This window comes from Pongo pygmaeus, chromosome 4 (genome assembly GCF_028885625.2).
Source record: "Pongo pygmaeus isolate AG05252 chromosome 4, NHGRI_mPonPyg2-v2.0_pri, whole genome shotgun sequence".
Taxonomy (NCBI): domain Eukaryota; kingdom Metazoa; phylum Chordata; class Mammalia; order Primates; family Hominidae; genus Pongo; species Pongo pygmaeus.
In genome coordinates, this window is record NC_072377.2 from 36285887 (window position 1) to 36309342 (window position 23456).

Below are 23456 nucleotides of genomic sequence, written 5' to 3' on the forward strand. Positions count from 1 at the left end.
CGTAAAAAATGTGATTCTGTTAGCTGCTGTGAAGGTTTCCTACAATGCATAAACTGCAGCTTCTTTAATTACCTTGAAATTATTTATGGGTGTGTTTTCGAAAGGAACCGGGGGTATTGTGCACTTCTGCAGGAAGCACCTCCAGGAGATTCCAGACCTGAGTAGCAACGTTGCCACCAGCTTCACGTGGGGATGGGATTCCAGCAAGACTTCTGAACTGCTGTCAGGCATGGGGGTCTCCGCCCTGGAGAAAGAGGAGCCCGACAGTGAGAACATCCCCCAGGAACTGCTCTCAAACCTGGGCCACCCGGAGAGCCCCCCACGGAAACGGCTGAAGAGCAAAGGGAGTGACAAAGACTTTGTGATTGTCCGCAGGCCTAAGCTAAATCGAGAGAACTTTCCAGGTAAGGATATGAGGGTAAAAATGTCAGTTATGCAAAGGGTGGATTTAGCTATGTTGTTGGGAAACCTTTGTTTAGGGATCTTTAGCATGGGTTCCTTTTAAGATTGCCTAATTCTGAAGCTATTTTTTCAACGAAACAGGGCAAGTCGTCAAGTATGCAGGAATCTTGGTATATATATGTATATATATGTTCTGGTGCATAATCACCTTGAAAATTTTAACCCATGAGAAGACATTCCTGCCTTTTTCCTTAGAAGGGAATCTGCCTGCCTCAAGGCCAGCTCAGTTTCACCGATTAACAGAAACATAAACAGTGGTCTTCTTGTAGGATTCCTTTTGCTTTGTACCCCTGAGTGAGCTTTTTGCCTTAATGACTTTAGTTATTTATCAGTGGACTGCGGAAGTGAACGTTCACCTAAGTGGAGGAGACATCTCCCCAGGCCCACTCCCACCCCCATATTGGCTTCTCCTGGTATGTTCTGTCTCCATTACTGCTGACACTATCTGTTTAATCACCCAACCCGAAAACCTGAGAGTCAGTCAGATTCCCACCACCCCCCAACATCCAGTCATTCATCGCATCTTTCCCTCTTCTCTGGTAACTATTTCTCAAGTTCTCGTCGTCTCTTGCCTGAACTATTGGAGTGGATTCATAATTCTAACCTTCTTCTCCCCAGATCTATCCCCCGAACTAGAATGGATTGACTGAAATGTAGAACTTACTGTATCTTCCCTCCTTAATAGCTCCCCATCCCCTAGTTCCTCAAGCAGGTGAACGAGTGCCTCCCAGAGTGAACCAGAACCCTGGAGCATGCAAAAGCCATAGGATAAATAGGGCATTGACCTGGGGTTATCAGTTTTTCTTACTAGTAAGCTATTTAAACAGTAATACAGCAAATATTTGCTGAGCACATACCATGTGCTAGGCCATGTTCCAGGTGCTGGAGATAGAGTGGGCACAACATAAACATTTCTGCTCTCAGGGAGCATCCATTCTAGTGAGAGGATACAATAAACACAATAACTATTTTTGTATAGTATGTTAGAAGGTGATAAGAGCTATGGCTAAAAACAAAAATAGAACAAGCCAAGAGGGAATGCAGGTCCTGGGGTGGGAAGATAGAGTGCACTTTTAAACCAGGTATTGAGAGAAAGCCTCAATTGGACAGTGACCTTTAAGCAAAGACATAAAGGAGGCAAGGAGTGTGCCATGCAAATATCTTGGAGAAAAGAGCTCCAAGCAGAAGGAACAGCCACTGCAAAGACCCTGGTGCATAAATGTGACATATTTGTTCCAGGAACAGGGAAGCCATATTCTAAGAGTGGAATGAGCGAAAGGGAGAGTCGGGGGAGATTAGGCTGGAGGTAATGTTGAGCAGAGTTGTGATGGGACCTGATTTAACCTTCTAAAAAGGACACACTGATGTGTTGAGACTCAACTGCAGGGGCGTCAAGGGTAGAAACTTAGGGTCTTTTTTAAATTTTATATTTTCAAGATGGAGTCTTGCTCTGTCGCCCAGGCTGGAGTGCAGTGATGTGCTCTTGGCTCACTGTCTTCACCTGGATTCGAACGATTCTCCTGCCTCAGCCTCCTAAGTAACTGAGACTACAGGCATGCACCACCATGCCCAGCAATTTTTTAATTTTTTGTAGAGATGGAGATTGCCGGGGGGGGGGGTTCTCACCATCTTGCCCAGGCTGGTCTCAAACTCCTGGACTCAGGCGATCCTCCAGCCTTGGCCTCCCAAAGTGCTGGGATTACAGGCATGAGCCACCACACCTGGCCAAAGCTTGAAGTCTTGTTGGGGGTGAGGGTGGTCAGGTTCCAGATATATTCCGACATTAAAGTCAACAGAATTTAGGAGGCTGTTGAAATCATCTGTGGAAGAGGTGATCAGAGTCTAAATTGAAATCAGGTGGGGGATGATGGAGAAGAAGAAACAGATTAAACGTTTAAAGATGAAGTCTTGCAGACCCAAGGTAATTTAAGTATATTCATAAATTCTCCCATCTGATTTCCTTTGCAGAAGGGTTGATAGATTGGTTGTTTAGTTGATTGGTTGGTTGCTCGCTTTGGCAGCACATATACTGAAACCGGAAATACAGAGAAGATTAGCATGGCCCCTGCGCAGGATGACATGCAGATTCGAGATGCATTCCACTTTTTTAATTCAGAAAATAAATACGTTTGTTTTCAGCGTTTTCTTTAGGAAAAGAGAACTTTGCCCAATTTATGGTCTGGGAATATACATCAGGAATTGGATTAATTAGAGAAGCAGTAGGGGGTTGTAGTGAAGTCACATCTGGGTTTGAATCCTCATTCTTGCGTTTATCAGCCTTGGAAAGTTATTCAAGCTTTCTTTGCCTCAGTTCCTTTATCTGTGAAATGGAGTGCTGTAATAATACCCACTTCACAGGTCGTCGTGAAGATTAAATGAGAGTGACGTAAAACCCTTAGCATGCCACTGACACGTAACAATAAATAAGCCAACAAAATTCCTAACCCCAATTTTGGAGGCTAGTGGACTTTTATCTTTTGTTTTTAATATTGTTACTCTGACCCTGTTAGTGTAAAATTTTTTTTTCTTCAAAATTTAATGTTCACCGCTCTTCTTTGTGTCTGGAATGTAGCCCTAACAATCTGGTGCTTGACCAACCAAATGTGGTGAAAGATACTTCATGCTAAGATGAACAGATTTTTATTAACTTGTCCAGTGCCGATAGCTTTTGACATAGAGTGTGATTGCTATATGCCCTTCCACAAGTGAAAAAAAATTTTTTTAAGCAAGGCGCTGTGGGAACAAGACAGAAGTTTCCGGAGTCTTTGCTATTTCCCAGGAATTTGCAACTCAAGTTGAGGAGAAAATACAATAAAAAATAAGAGCTGTGATTCCCATTCAGGTGGATGTGGAAGATCTTCCTCCTTCCACTCAGCAAAAAAGGAGATTCTGAGGAAAGGGAGGGCTCTGAAAATGGTGTAATCAGTGTCTTGATGGTTAAAGCTGACTTCAAAAGTATATATCTGAAGTGAGAGAGAAAGAATGGTGACTTTTATGTTTATTACCTAAGGAGAGGCACAGAGGGAAACCAATGTACGTGGACTTACACACAACAGAGGTTGCTTAATTGGTATGGAGTGGGGAAGGGTGAACTCAGTGATGCAGGATGAGGGACAGCTGGTATAGAGGATTCCCAATGGGCCTTTGGAAGCCTGGGCCTCCAGTGGAGCTGGATTGTCATTCCAAGGAGTTTTGTCTACAGTTGTCAGGACAGGTGGCTACTAGCTTTGCCAGGATTAGGGTAGAACAGGCCACACCTGCTGTACATAGATATCTGATGACTGGTTCTGGGCTGCGAGTTTTTGTTGGTTCTTTGCTAAGCAGTTTCTCCCTGCAGGCCCCAGTCCAACCGTACATCTGGCAACTAAATCCTCTTCGTCTGTTTATCTTGGAAGATGAAAGCTTTGTGGCCAACCTGTACTAGAACAGGTCTGATTGGCCCTTGGAGTGAGTGTATGGAAAGAGTTGGGGAGGAAATGGCCCAACAATGAGATCAGTAACAGGCGGAAAGGGGACAATTGCATTTTATTTATGGTCATGAAATGCTTGTCCCCCACCCCACTCTTTAAACAGGTGATAGCCATGAAAATGGAGTTGAACTAATTTGTTGATCAGCTCTTCCAAGACTCTTAAATGCTTGAAATTCCAGACCCTAAAGTGGTTGTCAGACCACTTTACTAAATTTACTGTATATCAGAATCCCCACGGGAACTTGTTCAAAGTGTAAAATTCCTGAGATTCTGATCCGGGGAGTCCTGGCCTGAGTGAGCCTGGGAATCTGTGTCTTAATACCCTTAGGCAAGCATTTTCTCCAACTTTTTTTTTTAACCAGTAAGAAACATATTTTACATTGCAATCCTGGGTATGTATCTGAAACAGCAGTTTTACAAAACTGTATTTCCCCTTACTAAGATATTTTCTATTCTGTTCTACTTCATTCTTTATATGTACATATATGCTAGTCAAACTCACTAAATTGATTTCATGCCCTATGTGAGTCTCAGTCTATAGTTACTAAACTCAGCACTGGAAGAGCCTTTATGGGATCTTCACCAGTCATCTTTCTTTGTTCCATAGCTTCCTTTCATTCATCCATTAAGCAAATATTTCTCAAGCACCATTCTAGAGATTGGGACTACAACACTGAACATAACAGGCAAGAGACCCTGCCCTCATAGTGCTTATACACTGTTCCATATTTTTTCCAAATCCCAGCTTCTGTTGTTTCTTCATTACACCCCCTACACCTCAGGGTTGAGCAAGTCTTTCATAGAAATAAAGGGTTGTGGGACTGAAGGGGTACATGGGGGAATCCTTGTTAAGTTTGGCTGTGTTTTGTTTTTTTCAGTTTTGTCCACCTTAGCCAAAAAAACAAAAACACCCAAAGCTAGCATGGCCTCAAATGTATTATTTATGGTTTGTGGGAAGAGGAAGGAGAACTCATCTGGGATGGCACAATCTGTTTGTAGTTCCCCAGAAAGAAAGCATGGGGTATTGCTACTTAAAACAAGCCAGCAAAAGCAATTATGAGGTGAGCACCCCCCAACTCCCTGAAAGAAATGCACACACACACAAAAACAAGTATGAGTACCAGGTCCTCAGTACACATTTCTGCAAGTATAATTTGATTATGCTTAAAGAGCAGCAATTTTTTAAGTCAAAAGTTTGATTATGATTAGCATTACTTTGGATTTTCAGCTTGAATCTGAGTGGAGTGGAGTGATGTTCTGAGAAATAAATATGTCAAGTAAGATGAGTTACCTACACTGCAAAGATGGAATGCATAGAAAACTCTCCAACAAGGCCCTCTTCCCAGAGAATTTCAGGAAGCATGAGAGGTGATAAGGTTACAGAAGTGTGAAACTGGGTTTGCACCTGAGAAATAATTGGAAACAGTGGTAGGTGAGGGTGATTGTAGTAGGTTTGCTGGTTTGGCCCAGTTTTTGCCCTTTCCTGGCCCTGAAGTATATTTAACTGTCATCCATGTCATTGAAGACTGGAGACCTTGGGCTCAGTAATTATATCTTTTAATGTGGGGCTGGTATGCAGCTGCAGCCTTGCTGGATTTAGCGGAGACAAGTGGAGAAAAGACCTCTGGATTTTTCCTTCCGCTCTCTGCAAACAGACCAGGCAGCAGTTTCATCATGAATTCAGGAAACAGATGGCTAATGTTTTGAGAATTAAATATGGCAAGGAAAATTAGATTAAGCATATCACAGCCTGAATGCCTGTTGCTAGAGCAGCTGTTAAAGACAAACTTCTGCCCCATCTGCTGGGACAGCAGCCCATATCAGGCTGTGGCACCCCCACCCGGGGCCCCTAGGATTAGTGTCATTCTGTGGTTAGCTGAGTAAGAGCACTGGGTACTTGGCTGCTAGCTGAGTATGTGCGTTTTCTAGGCCCTTGCTCCTTCCATTTGGTGGTGAACCCATTGATAGCATCTTTGTTTTATTTTCTCTCTCCTCTTCCACTCACTCCCTAGCCCTGATTGATTTCTGTTTCCATAGCAAGTCGGGTTTAATTCTCACCTTTTCAAAATTTGTACTTACAACAGAGAAGAGCATAGAATATTAGAACCCACTAGGATGGAAAGGGCATGATTTGAAGTCAGACCTGAGTTTGAATTCCCCTCTGCCACTTACTGATTGTGTGACCTTGTCTCTTTTATCATAGTTGCATGTTCCTTGAAGCCCCAGCCCCCATCTCCCAGAGACTACAGCTATACTTATAGAGGACATTCCCTTCTGCTCTGGGTTTTTGTCTTCAGCTTCATCCCCTCCATATGCCAACAGTGCTGTGCACATAGTCATTAATTGGTTCATAAGGGTTAACCAATCACACTAATAGAGAATTAGCACATTCACCATTTGCATGAAGAGGGGTAATAAATACATTTGGCAAATATTTATAGAGTCCTGTTATGTGCCAGGCATTGTTAGGTAATGGATGTGCAAATCTGGGCATGGGGCCTGTGGTGGTATCCTGGGTGGGAATGCTTCTTTGAGCAGGTGCCATTTAAGCTGAAATCTGGAGGAGCTGGGAAGGCAAAGATGGAAGATGCAACACAAAGTCCTTCAAACTTTGGAGTCTCACATGCAGTCTTCATTGGTTAGGTCTACTGACCTCTGCGTTCATCACTATGCCAGATTTTCCTCTAGCACTTTAATTACCTGGCTGCTATTGCTCTTTTAATTGGTCCTGATTTCTTATGTCTTCCTAATAGAAAGCACCAAGTTTGTTAATTTATTTCTCCTGCCCTGTACTTCATAGCAAGCTTTTCTAATTTCATTTCCCCAGCCATAATTTCTGTTGGTGCCCTATCTATAGCCCCTTGAAGCCCACCATTACCTTACATGCCAAAGCTCTTGCCTACATGTAGATGAGATTCCATGCCTGAGGGCTTTCTCTGGGCAGGAATACTGGAGAGTCCCCAAATGGTGACCAACAACAATTGATGGATTAATACCCCAGCACTCATGCCCTTGGATGAGACAGCTCTGGGGTAGTTTCTAGATGGTTTACTGGAGTCCCCAGAAGATTTGAACCCCAATTGCCCATAGGGATAACCTGCTTATTAGCCTACTCCAGGTTGGCTTTCTTCCCTTCCACCTCTGTCTTCTCCACTCTTTCTAGTGCTTCCTGGCATCACTTCCCAAATAAACTACTTGAAGTCAGAGCTTCAGAATCTGCTTCTGGGGGACCCAAACTTAAATAGAGGGCAGATACGGGGTTTTGGTAAGTCATACCGTGCAGACCTTGTCCAGTGTCGGCCCATGGGTGAAAATTCAGAGCAGCACTGAAAAGGTCATTGCATGAAGAAAATACGCAGACTTAATTGGGAAAGGAGAGGAATATAGAAAAGAAAGTTTTACTCCCTGCTGCATTATTTAATCTTTTCTTGTACCTCATTTACTCTTCACTGAACAATTTTGCAAGATAAATCTGTCAATTTCCTTTCCTGCAGGTAAAGAAACTGAGGCCAGAAAGATTAAGTAACTTGCCCAAGTTCACAGACTTGGGGCAACACAGCCAGGATTCTGATAGAAACTGTGCTGCTTTCTCAGTCCAGTAGTCCTCAAATGTGTTGAGGAGGCCAAGCGCATGGTGTCAGTATGATTTTTACAGATTATAGTAAAATATCAACATACTAGATTCAAAATAGCTAAGTATGTTATTGAAGTATAGTTAAGCTCACTCTTCCATAGAGGCCACTTCCTCCAGGAAGGCTTCCCTAACCTCTGCACCATTCCCATGTGCTGCACAGCACCCTGAATCCTGCTGTAGCCCATCAGGATAGTTTATTGAAATTTCCTGTTTAATTGTTTGTCTGTATCTCTCAAACTCAAAGTAGAATAAGGGTCAGGATTGTACCTTACTTATCATTGTGGCCCAAAACCTAGAACAGAACTCAGTGTGTATAGTACATGGTTAATAAATATGTGAGTGGATGACTATACTTACAGCTAAATATAGTTATGCCCAATCAATTACTAGATTCTGATCTAGATATGTAAGAGGAAGCAGAGGTCTGAGAGAGTTGGATTAATGGGAGAAAAACTTGAGAAAAGCCTGTCATTCAACTTTGTTTTCAATTTGGGGAGCAGGGCAAGAGCCTGGTTTGAGAACCTTTGTCCCCTGCCCATGTTGACTTTGGAGGAACTTTGTGGCGGTGACGGAACAGCTGCCACGTGGAGGAGCCTCCTCACAACCTCCAGCTGCCTCCCCAGATCAGCAGGGGTGATCTGCCTTCAGCTTTCTACCCCTAGCTTTCAGGGCCTCAGTCAATCCTTTAATTTTGTCCCCTGAAGGGCGTGGGGCTAGGGGAACAGGCATTCATTGAACAACTGTGTATCTCCTACTCATTTCAAGAGAGGCCACTTCCTCCGGAAAGGCTTCCCTAACCCCTGCGCCATTCCCATAAGCTGCACAGCATCCCGAATCCTACTGTAGCCCATCAGGATAGTTTATTGAAGTTTCCTGTTTGTCTATATCTCTCAAACGCTGAGCAGAATAAGGGTCAGGATTGTGCCTTGTTTATCACTATATCCTTAAAACCTAGAATAGACCTCAGTGTATAGTACATATTTTATAAATATGGGAGTGAATGAATGTATCAACTTTATGCTAGTTCCTGAAAATACAAAAATTGCTAAAAAAAAAAAAGAGTTTTTGTTCTCAAGAGCTCCTGGGGGTCTAGAGAGATGAGTAAGTAAATAATGAAATTATGGTACATAAGTGGCCTTTCCTTGTTGATGTCATGGGAGGCCTTCTGTAGGAACTGGGGCTTCCATGTGATTTTAACTGAATAGTAGTTGGAGGCGCGCACAGGATGTGCAGAGGCATTGAGATATGACACAGAATGACTCATTCTAAGAATTACAGGTAGCTCCAAATGGCTGGAACACATTTCTAGATAACGAACCTAGAAAAACTAGTTGGGACTTGGCTGAAAGCCTTTAACTTTGTACTAAGCATTGTGGACTTTAGCCTAAATACCTGGGGTGTACCACTGAAGGATTCTAACTGGGGGAAAGACATGCTGGTTTAGAAAGACTGCCCAGGGCAGCAGGTGTTTGTCACACTCCTCGGTGTTTTTCTCCCTTGTGTCCTCAAACCAACTTATACAGGGCCTGGTACAAAGGACATGCTCAGTAAAGACTGGCACCTTTAAATGGGAGTGGGAGGAGAAAATATCACCAGAATTGGTGTAGAAGATCCATCAGAGGTGGAAAGCCTAGGAAGGCAGTCATTGAACTCATCTGACCCTTTTTTAGGATTCCTTCATTGTGCATTTATTTCCTTCTTGGCAATTGTTATATTATCCTGACCTTGTGGGATTATTCTATATATTCATATGTTAAGAGTTTCATACTTGTTGAATAGTTAGAGATTGCTTCTATGAAAGAAAACTGCTCTTCCTGCATCCACCTTTCTGTTCTAAACACAGCAGCCAGAGTGATCCTTTTTGAACTTACGTGAGAGCCCGTCATTCCTCTGCTCAGAATCTTCTAGTGGTGCCTCATAGAATTCAGCGTCAAAGCCAAAGGCTTTATCATGACCTAGGAAGCCTGCATGACCTGGCTGCTCTCTGATTTCTTTTCTACCCACCCACCTTGCTCACTCTGCTGCTCTACACTGGCCTCCTTGCTATGCCTCAAACACACATGCTGTTCCTTGCATCTAGAACACACCCCAGATACTCACAGGGCTCACTCCCTCACTTTGTTCAAGCATTTGCTTAGTGATCATCATCTCAGTATGGCCTTCCCTGACCACCGTGTTCAAACTTAATAACATCTGCCCTGAACTCTCTGTTCTCTCCCTTGCCCTGTTTAATTTTTCTGCACAGCACAGATCAATTTTACTATATCATATAATGTACTTATTTTTTGATGTGTGATTATCTATTCCCCATTACTGGAATGAAGTCCCACGAAGGTAGTGTTTTGGGTCTGATTTACTACTCCTTCCCAACACCTAAAATGATAACCTGGCACCATAGTAGGAGCTCAGTAAATATTTGTTGAATTAAGAAATGACAACACCCTTTTGTATTGCTCTTTTAGGTAAACTGTGCCTTTTGTAAACCTTAAAGAAAACGTATTAGTCTGTTCTTATGCTGCTAATAAAGACATACCCAAGACTGGGTAATTCATAAAGGAAAGAGGTTTAATTGACTCACAGTTCAGCCTGGTTGGGGAGGCCCCAGGAAACTTACAAGCATGGTGGAAGGGGAAGCAAACGTCCTTCTCCACATGGCGGCATCAAGTGCAGAGCGAAGGGGTCAGAGAAGCCCCTTATAAAACCATAAGATCTTGTGGGAACTCACTTATCACCAGAACAGCATCAAATTACAGGGGCGGTTATCACCAGGTAATCGTCCCCATGATTTGATTACCTCCCACTGGGTCCCTTCTGCAACACATGGGGATTATGGGAACTACAATTCAAGATGAGATTTGGGTGGGAACACAGCCAACCATATCAGAAAGGGAAGAAGATTTATTTGCCTTTTAAATAAGGTCACCATTGAGTCCACATCAGAGAGAAACAAGGCCTTCCTTTGCACCCAGAAGCACCACAATATCTTACTGATGTCAATGAATTGACAATGTCATTGAATGACATTTGAGAGGGTGGGACTTGCTCTGCACCACTGTTCATGTCACAGCCTCCGATTGGCTGGCGCTTTGCACCACTGTTCATGCCCCAGCCTCCTATTGGCTGGCTAGAGCTGAAGGGAAGAACAGGAAAAGTGTTCTTGGTTTTCTCTTTTTCATTTGCTGAGAGAGTGTGGTGGTCACTTCAGGGTACATAGACGATGGAATGGGGAATTTAGCACGAATTAAATTACTCATCACAATTATTTTTCTGCTCAACAGAAGTGATTTTTCAAACAAAAATCATTGTGAGGATGAGTAATTTAATTTGTGCTAAATTCCCCATTTAAGCTAAATGTTGTATATTCTTTGTGTGTTTGAAAAGACTCAGTAGACTTGATAGGGTGAAAGAATGGTGATGGCAAACACTTGTTTTCCCTCCAAAGGTGTTTCATGGGACTCCCTTCCGGATGAGCTGCTCTTGGGAATCTTTTCCTGTCTGTGCCTCCCTGAGCTGCTAAAGGTCTCTGGTGTTTGTAAGAGGTGGTATCGCCTAGCGTAAGTATTTTTCACCCCTTTGGCAAACGTAGGGGAGGAAGAGGAGAGGAAGTTATTTATTCGTTTTGGTCTGATGAAACTAAAAACCAAGAAAAATAGAGCAGCACAAAGCAAATTAGGTATCTTCATATTTTTATTAATAAGTGTCCTCATTTCACAGTGGAAGAGGAATTTCCTGGGAGGGGTAAACTTACCAATGTCTGGAAACCTCTTTGCCCTGTATTCAGTGCAGCATGTGTTTATGGGATGCGTTTATGGGATGTAGGCCAGGCGGTGTGCTTTAAGTGCAGAGAGAGTTACAGAGGTGCATGCAGACAGCGGTTCCTCACGCCGTTGGGCTGAGCAGTGAGCACAATGGGGAGAGGGAACACAGGTTTGGTGTTAGACCCGAGTGCACACCCAGCCTCTGCTGCTTATGCTCTGCATGACCTGAGCGAGTTAGTTGACACTGCTGAGCCTCATCTCCCCATATGTAAATGGGGATAATGGTTATGAGGAGGAAACCACTGGTTATGAGGATGAAATATGAAGATGCTGGTGTAATGCCTGACTCCCAGACATGTTCCGCACTGAGTAGCCATTGGTGGGGTTGTGCTCTTTTTTTGGCAACACTTTTTAAGTGTGGAAGGTGAGTTGCATGTGGAAAGACTTGGTGAGCTGGAAAGGCAATAACAGGCCTGGAGCAAGAAAAAGGCTATGTTTATCAACTGGAACTTTTTACTATCTTCATGCCTTCTCATCCCTATCCTACCTCCTGGTCATTCTTTGCTTTGTGTTCAAAGGCCATCCGTCTGGCTTCTCCTTCCACATACTTAGAACTCCCTGTATGAGATAGCAGGAGCCTCTTGCCTTCAAGGGTGTGCTGCTATTTACAGGTGTGGGTTGTTTGCTTAGAAGAGCCGCAGAGAGGGTTGCACACCTGGAATGCTGGTGCAAGTGGCAGGCAAGTTTCACTTACCCTCATCGCACTCAACCCCACTTTGGTTTTATTTTTGTGCCAGCTATGTATTTGTCCTCTTCTTGCAGAGTCTATTAATCCCATTTTAAAATTTTATTGTATATATTTAAGGTATACAGCATGATATTTTGTTATATGTATGTGAAATGGCTACTATATTAACATATTCATTATCTCACATAGTTACCCATTTTTTGTGGCAAAAGCACCTAAAATTTACTCTTTTAGCAAACATTCTGACTACAATACAGTGTTATTGACTCTAGTTCTCCTGTTGTATACTATATCTTGGGATGTGTTCATCCTGCATATCTGTGGCTGTGTATTCTTTGACCTACATCTCCCCTAGAGTCTGTTAAACTTCATCTCAGTTGTCATAAAAGTAATTACTGACATTTATTAAGCACTTGCTATGTGACAGGTGCAGTGTTTGCAATTTAATCCTCCATATGATTTTAAGTAATGGTGTTTGTGTCATCTCAGCTTCAGAGATGAGGAAACTGCAGGGTCAGGAATAGTAGGTTGAGAGATAAGTGGAAAGGCAGGAATCTGAAGTCTGGCTAACTCCACAGTCTTAACCATCATACCATATCTAGTTAAGCTTGGCTTAGGGTTCAGGTAGCTCCCAAATTCATTTTTCTGTGAGGTGTTCATCTTCCTAAAAAATGTATATTATTTGGAAAGAAAACAAATTGTTCCAAAACTTCTCCCAGGTTGTTGTTATTGAATGCTGGTTAAGCTATAGTTTGCCTTCTTGCAAGAGGAAACATCAAGATGAGATTCAAGACAACCAGAGCAGTGCTGATCTGGTGTCAATACCAATACCTTGGAGGCCAAAATGGACTTCTGTCTGGGCAAGAAAGTTACAAAAGTGTGCCACTCTCTTAAGGATATCTTATCTACAGTCCACCTTTTTAATGATAGATTTGTCACACAAATCACACACTGACAATTTTTTTATGATGAAATTATTTCATAACTCTGGCCAGTGGTCCACTTATTTCAAGCACTATTTAAAAAGAAAATTCTAGTACACCTAAGCATTTAAAATGTTCCTTCATGTGCTTGTATTTCACATTTTCTTTTTTTAAATTGAATTAAACTATGGATATTAAACCCCTCTTATTGTGCTATTCAGTACGTTTTTAGAATGTCCCTTTTGTTTTAGAAACACCATCTATAATCTGTTGTATTTTTCCCTTCTCTTATTTCACATTAGTTCATGCACACACCTATGTACACATACTTATACACATGTGTATGTTTTAAGCTTCAAATATATTATAAGGCACAGCTGAACCATGACTGTTCCTATTGAATACCTATGACAGCCTTATTTCATAATAAAATAATGCTAACTTTCATTCCTTTAGTAATTTTCCATGTTGCTACAGTAATCATAATTGCTTAACTAAAGTGGCAAATAGATTTAAAACTTCTTAGAGGATCCTATTTGCCTAGTAATATAATAATTAATTGATTTGAGCAATCATTTTTTAAATTTGTCAACTTGAATGCTGGAATATGATTCTCTGGTTCTAGATCACGGCAGTGCTAATGTTCACCTTGAACCATCTAAATTGGAAGTATATAGAAAGAGAAAGATGGAAGCTTATCCCTGGTGAGATCAAGAAAAATTCTCTAGTGCCTTAAAAATATCATAGCTAATTGTATAGCCAACTTAAAAACAAAAGTTCTTTTAGAATGTGCTTCAAGGGGATTTAGCAGCAGTGTCCTCCTTGTTAGTAATGTTGTTGAGGGCTTCCAGCATTTAGTGTGACCGACTGGCCAAATTAAGCATCTCCTCTTTTATAGGTCTGATGAGTCTCTATGGCAGACCTTAGACCTCACAGGTAAAAATCTGCACCCGGATGTGACTGGTCGGTTGCTGTCTCAAGGGGTGATCGCCTTCCGCTGCCCACGATCATTTATGGACCAACCATTGGCTGAACATTTCAGGTAAAGATGAAAAATCCCTGGGAAAGACTATTTCTAAATTTCATGGTAGAAACAGATCAAAGCTTTTTTTTTTTTTTTCTTTCTTCAGCCTTAAAGCCTATGGTAGGTCATCTGTGCAGTGTGGGATGTTAATTCCATACTTTGCTATGGGGCCTTTGTGCTGGAACCTAGCATAGATTTCAATGACACTGTTCCCATTTCACTCAGGGTTACTGTTAGTCTCTTCCCAGGGTGAAAGAGGCACATTTGTCTTCTCAAGTCCTCAGCTGATGGGGGGACTGTGAGTCCCATAAGGCAGGCACAAGTAAAGCACTCACTGGCAGATGCAAGGGTGCCCAGTTACTTCCCCACTGCCCATTTCTGATAAATAACAAAAGTGAGGAGTCTTTTCATGTTTGTAGCTTGGGGTTTATGGTTTTTGTCGTGGAGAAATTTGAAACCTGAAAAAAATGCCCTCTTTTTGTTTGTTTTGTAGAGTATTTTGAAAAAGAATTTTCTGTTCTGATAATTTTGCAATACTAAGGTTACTGCTATCACATATTTGAGTAGAATAACTAGGTACTGAACAGAAAAACAAGCTGAAGACAACAGAGCTAAAGATAAAACATGTCTCCTGACTCCAGTACTTTTTCCCTTCTTTCTGTAGTCAGAACCACCTCTCCCGCTGCTTTTTATCCTGTTCCTCCTGTGGCTGTTCCTTCTCAGTCTCCTTCACACATGTGATTTCCTTTGTTCACTCACTCCAGGGTTGGTTCCTGGCTGCCACCTTTTTCAAATCCAAATGCTGTCCTTGGACAAGCTGTGTCCTATACACCCACATTTATGCCCAGGACTCTCAGTTCCTCATCTATAGCTTGGCCCTCCCTTTCAAATTCCCAAATTTCTAATTACCTAAAAACGTCTGTACCTGAATTTCTTACAAGGACTTCAGTATTAGCATAACTCAAATTTGGCCTCCCTTTTTTTTTTTGTTTTTGTTTTTTGAGACGGAGTCTTGCTCTGTCACTCAGGCTGGAGTGCAGTGGCGTGATCTCGGCTCATTGCAACCTCCACCTGCCAGGTTCAAGCAATTCTCCTGCCTCAGCCTCTCGAGTACCTGGCGCGCCACCACACCCAACTAATTTTTTGTATTTTTAGTAGAGACTGGGTTTCACGATGCTGGCCAGGCTGGTCTTGAACTCCTGACCTCGTGATCCACCCAACTCAGCCTCTCAAAGTGTTGGGATTACAGGCGTGAGCCACCGCGCCGGCCTGGTCTCCCTTTAAAACTTGCTCTTCCCCTATCTTCCCTGTTCTATTGCTGCTCACCCACTCACCCCTGCCAGAAACCGGGAGCCGTTATAGTCTTAATCTCCTTGTCACCCACATCCAGCTCATTGTTGTGATGCCCACTCATTATTTTCTAAGTGGGACTGTATTGGCAGCAACATCTGTACTTGGCAAAAATCCTCTTGAATTTTAAAATGAATGAAGATGGGAATACACTAGTAGCAATATGTTTTATGACCCTATAGTTAATGCTTGAAGTATGTATTTAGAGTCTTGTTTGTGATTGGCTGCCCATTTGGTGAGAAGAGGGGTCTGATTTGAAATTGGATGTACCTGTGAGAGCCACCTATGGAGCCCCTTTTTTCTCTCCGTGTTTAGCCCTTTTCGCGTACAGCACATGGACCTGTCGAACTCAGTTATAGAAGTGTCCACCCTCCACGGCATACTGTCTCAGTGTTCCAAGTTGCAGAATCTAAGCCTGGAAGGCCTGCGGCTTTCGGATCCCATTGTCAAGTGAGTGGCAGGCAGAGTGTCACAAAGGCAGTTGATTTTATGTGTATGAATTTTTTTCCCTGTATATAACTGGGGTGCCCTTCTAGCCATATCCAGGTGGATACGGAAAATATCTAGTGCAGTGCTCTAGCTTCTGCAAAACTTTTCAGGACTCATTGAAGCAACAAAAGCTTGAATGCTAACTATATGCCAGGCCCTGTGCTAGGTTCTAGAGATACAAGGATGAACAATGCATGTGTATTATTTGGGAAGAAAATGAATGCTCTAAAACTTTTCCCACCTTGTTAGTGAATGCTGGTTAAGCTATAGTTTACCTTCTTGCGAGAGGAAACATTGAGCAAGACATGTCTGTTTCCTCTTGCGAGAAGGTAAACTATTTATGAGCAAGACAGATAATTACCATGCAGTGTGTTTATTAAATGTTTCGGTGAATATGTGGCAACACATGAGGAGCCACCTTCTTAGAGGAAGTGACTCTTGAGTATTGAAGATATCTAGGTAGGAGATCTCTAGGTAATAAGACAAAGCAACCAGTCTAGGTAAAGCTTCCTGTGTGGTTCTAAACTCTTACGTAGTTGGAAGTTGCTGGAGCACAGGACTAAGGGAGGAGAGTGACGAGGTGAGGAGAGTCAGGGACCAAATTGTAATGGGCCCCTACGCCTTGCTGTAAGAAGAATGGACTCTTCCATCAAGAGGGAAGCATGGGCCAGGTGCGGTGGCTCACACCTGTAATCCCAGCACTTTGTGAGGCTGAGGTGGGCAGATCACCTGAGGTCGGGAGTTTGAGACCAGCCTGGCCAACATGGTGAAATCCTGTCTCTACTAAAAATACAAAAATTAGCTGGGTGTGGTGGCAGGCACCTGTAATCCAAGCTACTGAGGAGGCTGAGGCAGGAGAATCGCTTGAACCCGGGAGGCGGAGGTTGCCGTGAGCTGAGACCACGACATTGCACTCCAGCCTAGGTGACAAGAGCAAAAAACTCCATCTGAAAAAAAAAAAAAAAGGGAATGATGGTGGAGAGAGTTGTTCTGAGAATGGAAGGAACATGTCAAGAGTTGAAATTTAGGAAATTAACTTGCCAGGTACTATGGAGGGTCCATCGAGGATAGAAGAAGCTAGAGTAGTTAAGGATACTGCTGTGTTCATTCAAGTGAGAAAAGATGAAGTCTGATATAAAACAGATAGCAGTAATAGCAGCTAATGTTTTGGGGTATGTGTCATGTGCCAGATAGTGAATTCTGTAAATGCGTTTTCATTTAATTCTGACAGCAACCCCATGAAGTGTGATCTTACTTGTTTCCTTTTTATAGATGTGGAAACTGAGACACAGGGAGACTGAATAAGACTTTTCCAGGGTCACATTGTTAGTAGGTGGCTGAACCAAGATGTGAACCTAGTGATACAATATTCCAGAATTCTTAATCACTAAGTTTTACTAACACAGGGCATTTGGGGATGTATTAGACAAGATGGCAAATTTGAGAGATGTATAATCAAAAGAACCTGGTGATTTTACAAGTAGAAGTTTGCAAGCTAATTCTAATTATGGGTGAAATGGATATATGTTTATTCCATTGTCTTTTTAATTCAAAAAGTACATTGATTGATATCTTGTGTATTTGCTTTGTAGTAAGTCTTTTATTACGTTATATCATTTAATCTTCTTAATAACCCTGCCAAGAAGTTTGATAATACCATTTCACAAATGAGTAAACTGAGGCAAATTATCCTGTTTGATGTCTGAGAGATAGTGATATACATTTTAAACTCACTGACTCAAAGATCTGTGAGCTTAACTACACTTGCCTGCTTTCATCTAAATGTTGTTGATGGATAGAGTGTCTTACTGGTCTTTTTCTTCTGACGTTTTTCTCTTTTTCCAGTAATCTCGCACAAAACTCAAATTTGGTGCGACTTAACCTTTCTGGGTGTTCTGGATTCTCTGAATTTGCCCTGCAGACTTTGCTAAGCAGCTGTTCCAGGTATGAAAGATGTGAGACTTGATTATAGACTCTTATGTCAAATGTAAAATTATCCCTCACATCTGTATAAAATGGGATGAACTTTTTGAGCTTTTTGTAACTTTCCAGGCTCTTGATTTGGTGAATGCAAAATCTTTTGCCCTCCAAACTTTCTGTCCAAGCTCAGGAGCCAAGTCAATTGAGTTGGCAAGTGATACTTGTATAGTGATCTCTTTTTTGTTTATTTGGAACTGTTAAAATAAGGGAAGTGTAGTAGTGTCTATCAGCAGTATGGTTGTAAGAAATCTGCTCACACTTAACTGTACATTCAGGTTTTTTCCCCTATGGTATCTGTAGACCTAACTTACAGTTTTTTATCAAATTTGGTGTTTTATAAATATAGACCATAAATTTGGGCAATTCTATTAACAATATCTTTCATAATAATGTCAGCACATAAAGGGTACAGTTACAGATATTGCTAAGTGAGGGGAATGCATGCTTTTTGGAATACACAGTACTATGCATATGTGTGTTTTTTAAAAATATCCCTTGGTCTCCATGGTACAGCATTTGAATCTGTGTCTTGTTAATGGTCCATTTAAAATAGATTGCCTCTGGAAATGCATGTTATCAGTGAGATCAAATGTATAGCCCTATATTTATTCAGCAGTGCCAGAAGTGGGGAGTGGGGATTAATGGTTGTGTTTTGTCTCTGAAACCCTCGTTTTTGCTCAGTTAGCAGAAGCACAGTAAGATGATGTGGCTTTTTGCAATGTCAGCATCTCTTCATTAGGAATCCTCAGTGTAGTCAATCAATTGCGTAAAACATCCTGAGTGATTGTTCAGTCTGTGTTGGGTGGATGGTAGTTTGAGAAAGCAAACATAAAAGACTAGCATTTCTACCTGCAGTACTGGAATAAGGTTTGAGCCATCAGGTACTTCTCTCCATTTCCAGGAAGAGGCACATTCACCAAGGCCCTTCTGATCCCCTGGCAACTTTCAGGGGCAAACAGGGTATACTTAGGTGACTAAAGGTAGCTACTGTTAGAGAAGCACGTATTCTGTGCATGAAATGATAAGGAATCAATGGCTTTACATTTTCTTTGTTTGCAGTTTGAGGCAAACTCATTCCTGTGTGATGGTTTCATATTTTCTTTATTACCCCTCTTTTGTACAGACTGGATGAGCTGAACCTCTCCTGGTGTTTTGATTTCACTGAAAAGCATGTACAGGTGGCTGTTGCGCATGTGTCAGAGACCATCACCCAGCTGAATCTTAGCGGCTACAGAAAGAATCTCCAGAAATCAGGTTAGAGCTTCCAAGCCTGGACCACTGAGGCCTTCACAACATAATAGATGAGATTCATTGAGCTTCTCCTAATCGTTCCTCCACATAAGTTTTCTCATTTAATCCAGTGCATGTGTTAGTCCCCTTTTTCAGATGAGGTAGCTGCTAATCAGAATGGTTAGGTAAAGGTAAACAGCTAGTGAGCTAGAGCCAAGGTTTGAATTCAGGATCTAACAATAGAAACCTTTACACTTGAAAACAATTTATTTTTAAGGAGAAAAACTTTTAATCAACTAAATGACTAGGTAAACCCCAACATAAAAATACATAAATGTAGCATTTGATTAGTATTAAGTAGTGGTTCTTCATTAGGGGCTATTTTGTCTGTATAGGGACATTTGTCAATGTCTGGAGACATTTTTTATTGTCACAGCTGTAGGAGTGCTGCTGGTCTCTCATGGGTGGAAGCCAGGATGCTGGTGGATGGTGTATAGGATGGAGAATAGCACGCACAATAATCTGGTCCAAACATCAGTTCCAAGGTTCAAAAACTCTGTTATAAACTCTGTTAATAAGTTCATATTTATGACTTTTACTTTTTATTCAGTCCAAGAGGGCAATGAGGATTTTTAGATGAAAACAGGCATTAGAAATCAAGGGTAGCAGGGAACAGTCTTTAAAAACCTTAATATTCAGTTACACTTTATTTTACTTGTATGTTAATGAGAAAATCTTGATTTGCAAAGATAAGTTATTACAAATGGCAAGCTTTTTAAATGGCTTCACCATCTCAGGCCAACATTCAGTTTGTGGGGTCTACAAAACCTAGTTAAACCAGCAACGCACATCAACCATATCTTGATGTTAGTACTAGCTTATTTGAGTGTGTTTTGTTTATTATAGTGTTTATTATTCTGAAAAAGATTTGAATCAAACATCTGCAGAATAGATCTTAAAATTTAAGTAGTATAAAACTACTTCTCCAGGACAGACGTCCTCTAGTAAGATGTATAAAGCTATAGAAAATAATTGCTAGATTCTCATGAGTGGGTAGAGATTCGAGTCTTTCACCTGTGCAAAGACTCAAATTTGGACTACTGCCATTCCAAACACTTGCATTTGCAGACAAAGTGAACACCTTCTTTAGCAAGCAATAAAAGCAGCAATCATGCCTTCATTTCATACCACTCTCCCCACCCAGTATTTATCATTACTATTTTAAAACTAATCATAGCGTTATACAGTCATTTAAAAAAATGTGAAATATAGAAAAACACAAAGGGGAGCAAATTATCAATAATCTTAACATCTTGCTAGGCTTTTTCCTGTACAAAAACTGTTTTTTTTTTTTAAATGGGACATAGTATATTAAATACTTTGTAATATGCTTTTTAACCCCATTTTCAGTGACTACATGATGTCATCATCAGTGGCTATGATAGTCCATCAAATAGATACGCAATAATTTATATTAAGTCAATAGCAATATATACAGTTGATCAGAATTCTAATGGACATTCAGAATCTTCCCAGTTTTTCTCTCCTATAAACAATTTTATGAGTGACAGAGACAAATCTTTGGATGCATTTCTAAGGATGGATTCTTAAAAGTGGAATTGCTGGGTCCAGCATTAGGTACTATTCTCAAGTTTTGGATAGTTTCTGCCAAATTTTCCTCCAAGAATTTTAAACTCTCACCCACGAGCATCCTCTTGGTGTGAAATCCCATCACTGTTGGTTCTTCTCTGTCTGCAGGTGAAGGGAAGGCAGTGCCTTGTTTATATTTCTTTCCCACATCTGGATCTTTCACTACTTAAAGATTTTCTGACGTGAATCGAGGCTCTGGGTGCAAGGTTGAGAAACTGCTGTAGGCAAAGTGCTGTTGGTTTTGTCCAAGTTTGGCTTAAAATCTTTCCTTTTGTTCCTCCAAGAAAGAACAGAAAGCCTGTTTACCGAGTTTTGGCAGAAATAGTAGGTATTAAAATTCTGCTTGCTAGACACATTCAGGACAAAGAGACAGAATATAAATTGAAGTGTTGGTTTTTTAATTATACCATGGGGATAAAAAGTTTTTAATGTCATTAACAGTAGCACACACCATTTCATTATATATGAGATAATATGGATTTGGTTTTAGCTCATAGACTGGTACCAGATGGCCTGGGTTCAAATATCCACTCTGCCATTTACTGGGTAGACTTGAGCAAGTTGCTAAACTTGCCTGTTCCTTAGTTTTCTCAGCAGTAAAATGGAGATAAGTAGAACCCATCTCTTAGAGTTACAGGAAAGAATAAATGAGTTAAGACATGTACAGCATGTGGAACATTTCTTGCCACATGGTAAGAGTTCAATTAGTGTTGGCTGTTATTACTGTTCCTTCCCCCACTACCCCCATCACTACCTTTCCATGGAGCAATGGATGAAGCACAGAAACGTTCGGTCTTGGATTTCACCTTGACTTCTGTAGCTGAAATCATCTCTCCTTTGAAGTAACAGGTTGGATTACGTGGTTTCTAAGATCCCTTCTAGCTCAGGTTGGGTCTACTGTTTATGGTGAAATGAAGGGGACAGTGAAAAGGAAACCTTGGCAGTGACTACTGTTTACTAACTACTTCCTGCCCAGGGAGGACAGAGCTTAAGTGTGGGCCAGAGGAAACTAACCCACTTTATCCCCCAATGTTTGGTTCTTTCTCCAGTGGTGTCAAAGTATGATTGCGTCTGATTTTGCCGATGGCTAGTTGGCTGGCTAGATGATTGGTCCCTCAAAATTTTATTGTGTACTTTTTTCATTTTTTGGTCATTTATTAAATATTTATTGAGCACCTACAGTGATTGAAGCTCTGTTCCAGACTCAGGAGATGTAGCCTTGAACAAAACAGAGAAAGTCACCCTTATGAAGATTACTTTCTAGTGGGGGAGCCAGAAAGTGAACATATTTCATAAATGTTATGAAAGGAGGTAAAAATGCAAGGACAAAAAGCAAAGCAGGGTAACCAGATAGAGTGTGGCAGAAAGAGGACACTTTTAGATGGAATGGTTAAAGACAGGGCCTCTCTGAAGAGGCTGTACTGGACCCAGAGAACTGACTGACTGAAGAAGGAATCCATATGCATATGTGAGAGAAGAACATTCAAGAGCAAAGGATTAGCGAGTGCAAATACCTTGATATGGAACCAGTGTGTGAGAGGGAGCAGGGAGAACAGTGAGAGGAGAAAGATGGCCAAGGGCTGTCTAAGCCAAGGCAAAAGCTTTGAATTTTTTCTAAGTGACATGGGATATGGGAAGCCATTGGAGTATTTCGAGCAGAGCAATGATATGACTGACTTCATTTTAAAAGACTCACGCTAGTGCTGTGTTGAGAAAAGGCTGTAGTGGGGAAGTATGAAGCAGGGAGACCAGTTAGGAGGCTAGGCTGGTGACACTTAAGGTGGTAAGAAATGATCAGATTTGGGCACATTTTAAAAACCAACATCATGAGATTTGGTGACAGAATGAACGTGGGATGTGAGAAAAATAGTCCACTGTGATTTCAAGGGTTTTGGCTGAAGCCACTGGATTCGTGAAATTATCACTTGCTGAAATGGGAAAGAGTTTAGGGAAGGAGGAAATTTGGGGGAGAAATTGAGTATTTGATTTTAGACATAAATTTAGAGGCCTATCTCATATCCAAACGGTATGTTGAGGAGGCAGTTGAAAATGCAAGCCCAGAATTTAGGGGAGGGGATATACTTGTGAGACCAAAAAACCCTCAAATGTTAATGAAGTTTGCCTGTTGCTCTAAATAAGTAACATTTATTGATTCATTTTCCGATTGCCAAGTATCTTACATGACTCTCTTCCAAATTCTGAAAAGTTGCCTGTAATCCCAACACCTTTGAATACTGCAGTTAACATTTTGGATGTATTTCCTTCCAGCCTTTTTTTTTCTTTTCTCTCTTTCTTTCTGTGTATGTGTTTGTGTGTAAATGTGAGTTTGAGTGTGTTTTGGCCAAGTTGAAATTATAACGCATTGTATATATTTTGTTTACAAGCTATCCTAGTATATTTTTTTTATGTATGAAATGTTATCAGAAAGCTTTTTCATAATGATTAGCAGTGTATTTCATGGAATGGATGAGGTTAACATATTAAACTAACTGGAGGAGGGGCTAATATAACTGTTGCCACATTGAATATATTCATACACATCTATATTTTTCTAAAAGTGGAATTACTGGACCAAAAGTAAAGTGTATAATTCTCTGAATTCTTTAAAAAAAAAAAAATCAGTTCACTGTCCAAAAAAAGCAGGAATCAGTTCACTATCCAAAAAAAGCAGGGTTCAGGCTCCTGAAAGCCTGCAAATAAAATTAAATATCTACCTGTGGTACATGGAAGACCTACTT

The 23456-nt window shown here is 41.2% G+C and overlaps 1 protein-coding gene and 1 non-coding gene across 7 annotated transcripts in view; both read left to right on the top strand.

Annotated features, from left to right (window-relative positions):
- Positions 1 to 23456, top strand: part of SKP2 (S-phase kinase associated protein 2) — a 134105-nt gene that overhangs the window by 667 nt on the left and 109982 nt on the right. For 5 of the 6 annotated variants that reach the window (XM_063664723.1, XM_063664724.1, XM_054487063.2 and 2 more), the window contains exons 2-7: positions 133 to 404; positions 11009 to 11120; positions 13894 to 14037; positions 15685 to 15819; positions 17704 to 17802; positions 18962 to 19092. In XM_063664723.1, the coding sequence (XP_063520793.1) occupies positions 133 to 404; positions 11009 to 11120; positions 13894 to 14037; positions 15685 to 15819; positions 17704 to 17802; positions 18962 to 19092 (893 nt within the window). Of the gene's footprint in view, positions 1 to 132; positions 405 to 11008; positions 11121 to 13893; positions 14038 to 15684; positions 15820 to 17703; positions 17803 to 18961; positions 19093 to 23456 lie in introns of those variants that run through there. The other variant, XM_063664725.1, reaches the window with a different exon arrangement.
- LOC129037645 (U6 spliceosomal RNA) lies at positions 2468 to 2571 on the top strand. The gene has a single exon (XR_008502885.1). It is a non-coding gene; the product is annotated as a U6 spliceosomal RNA (small nuclear RNA).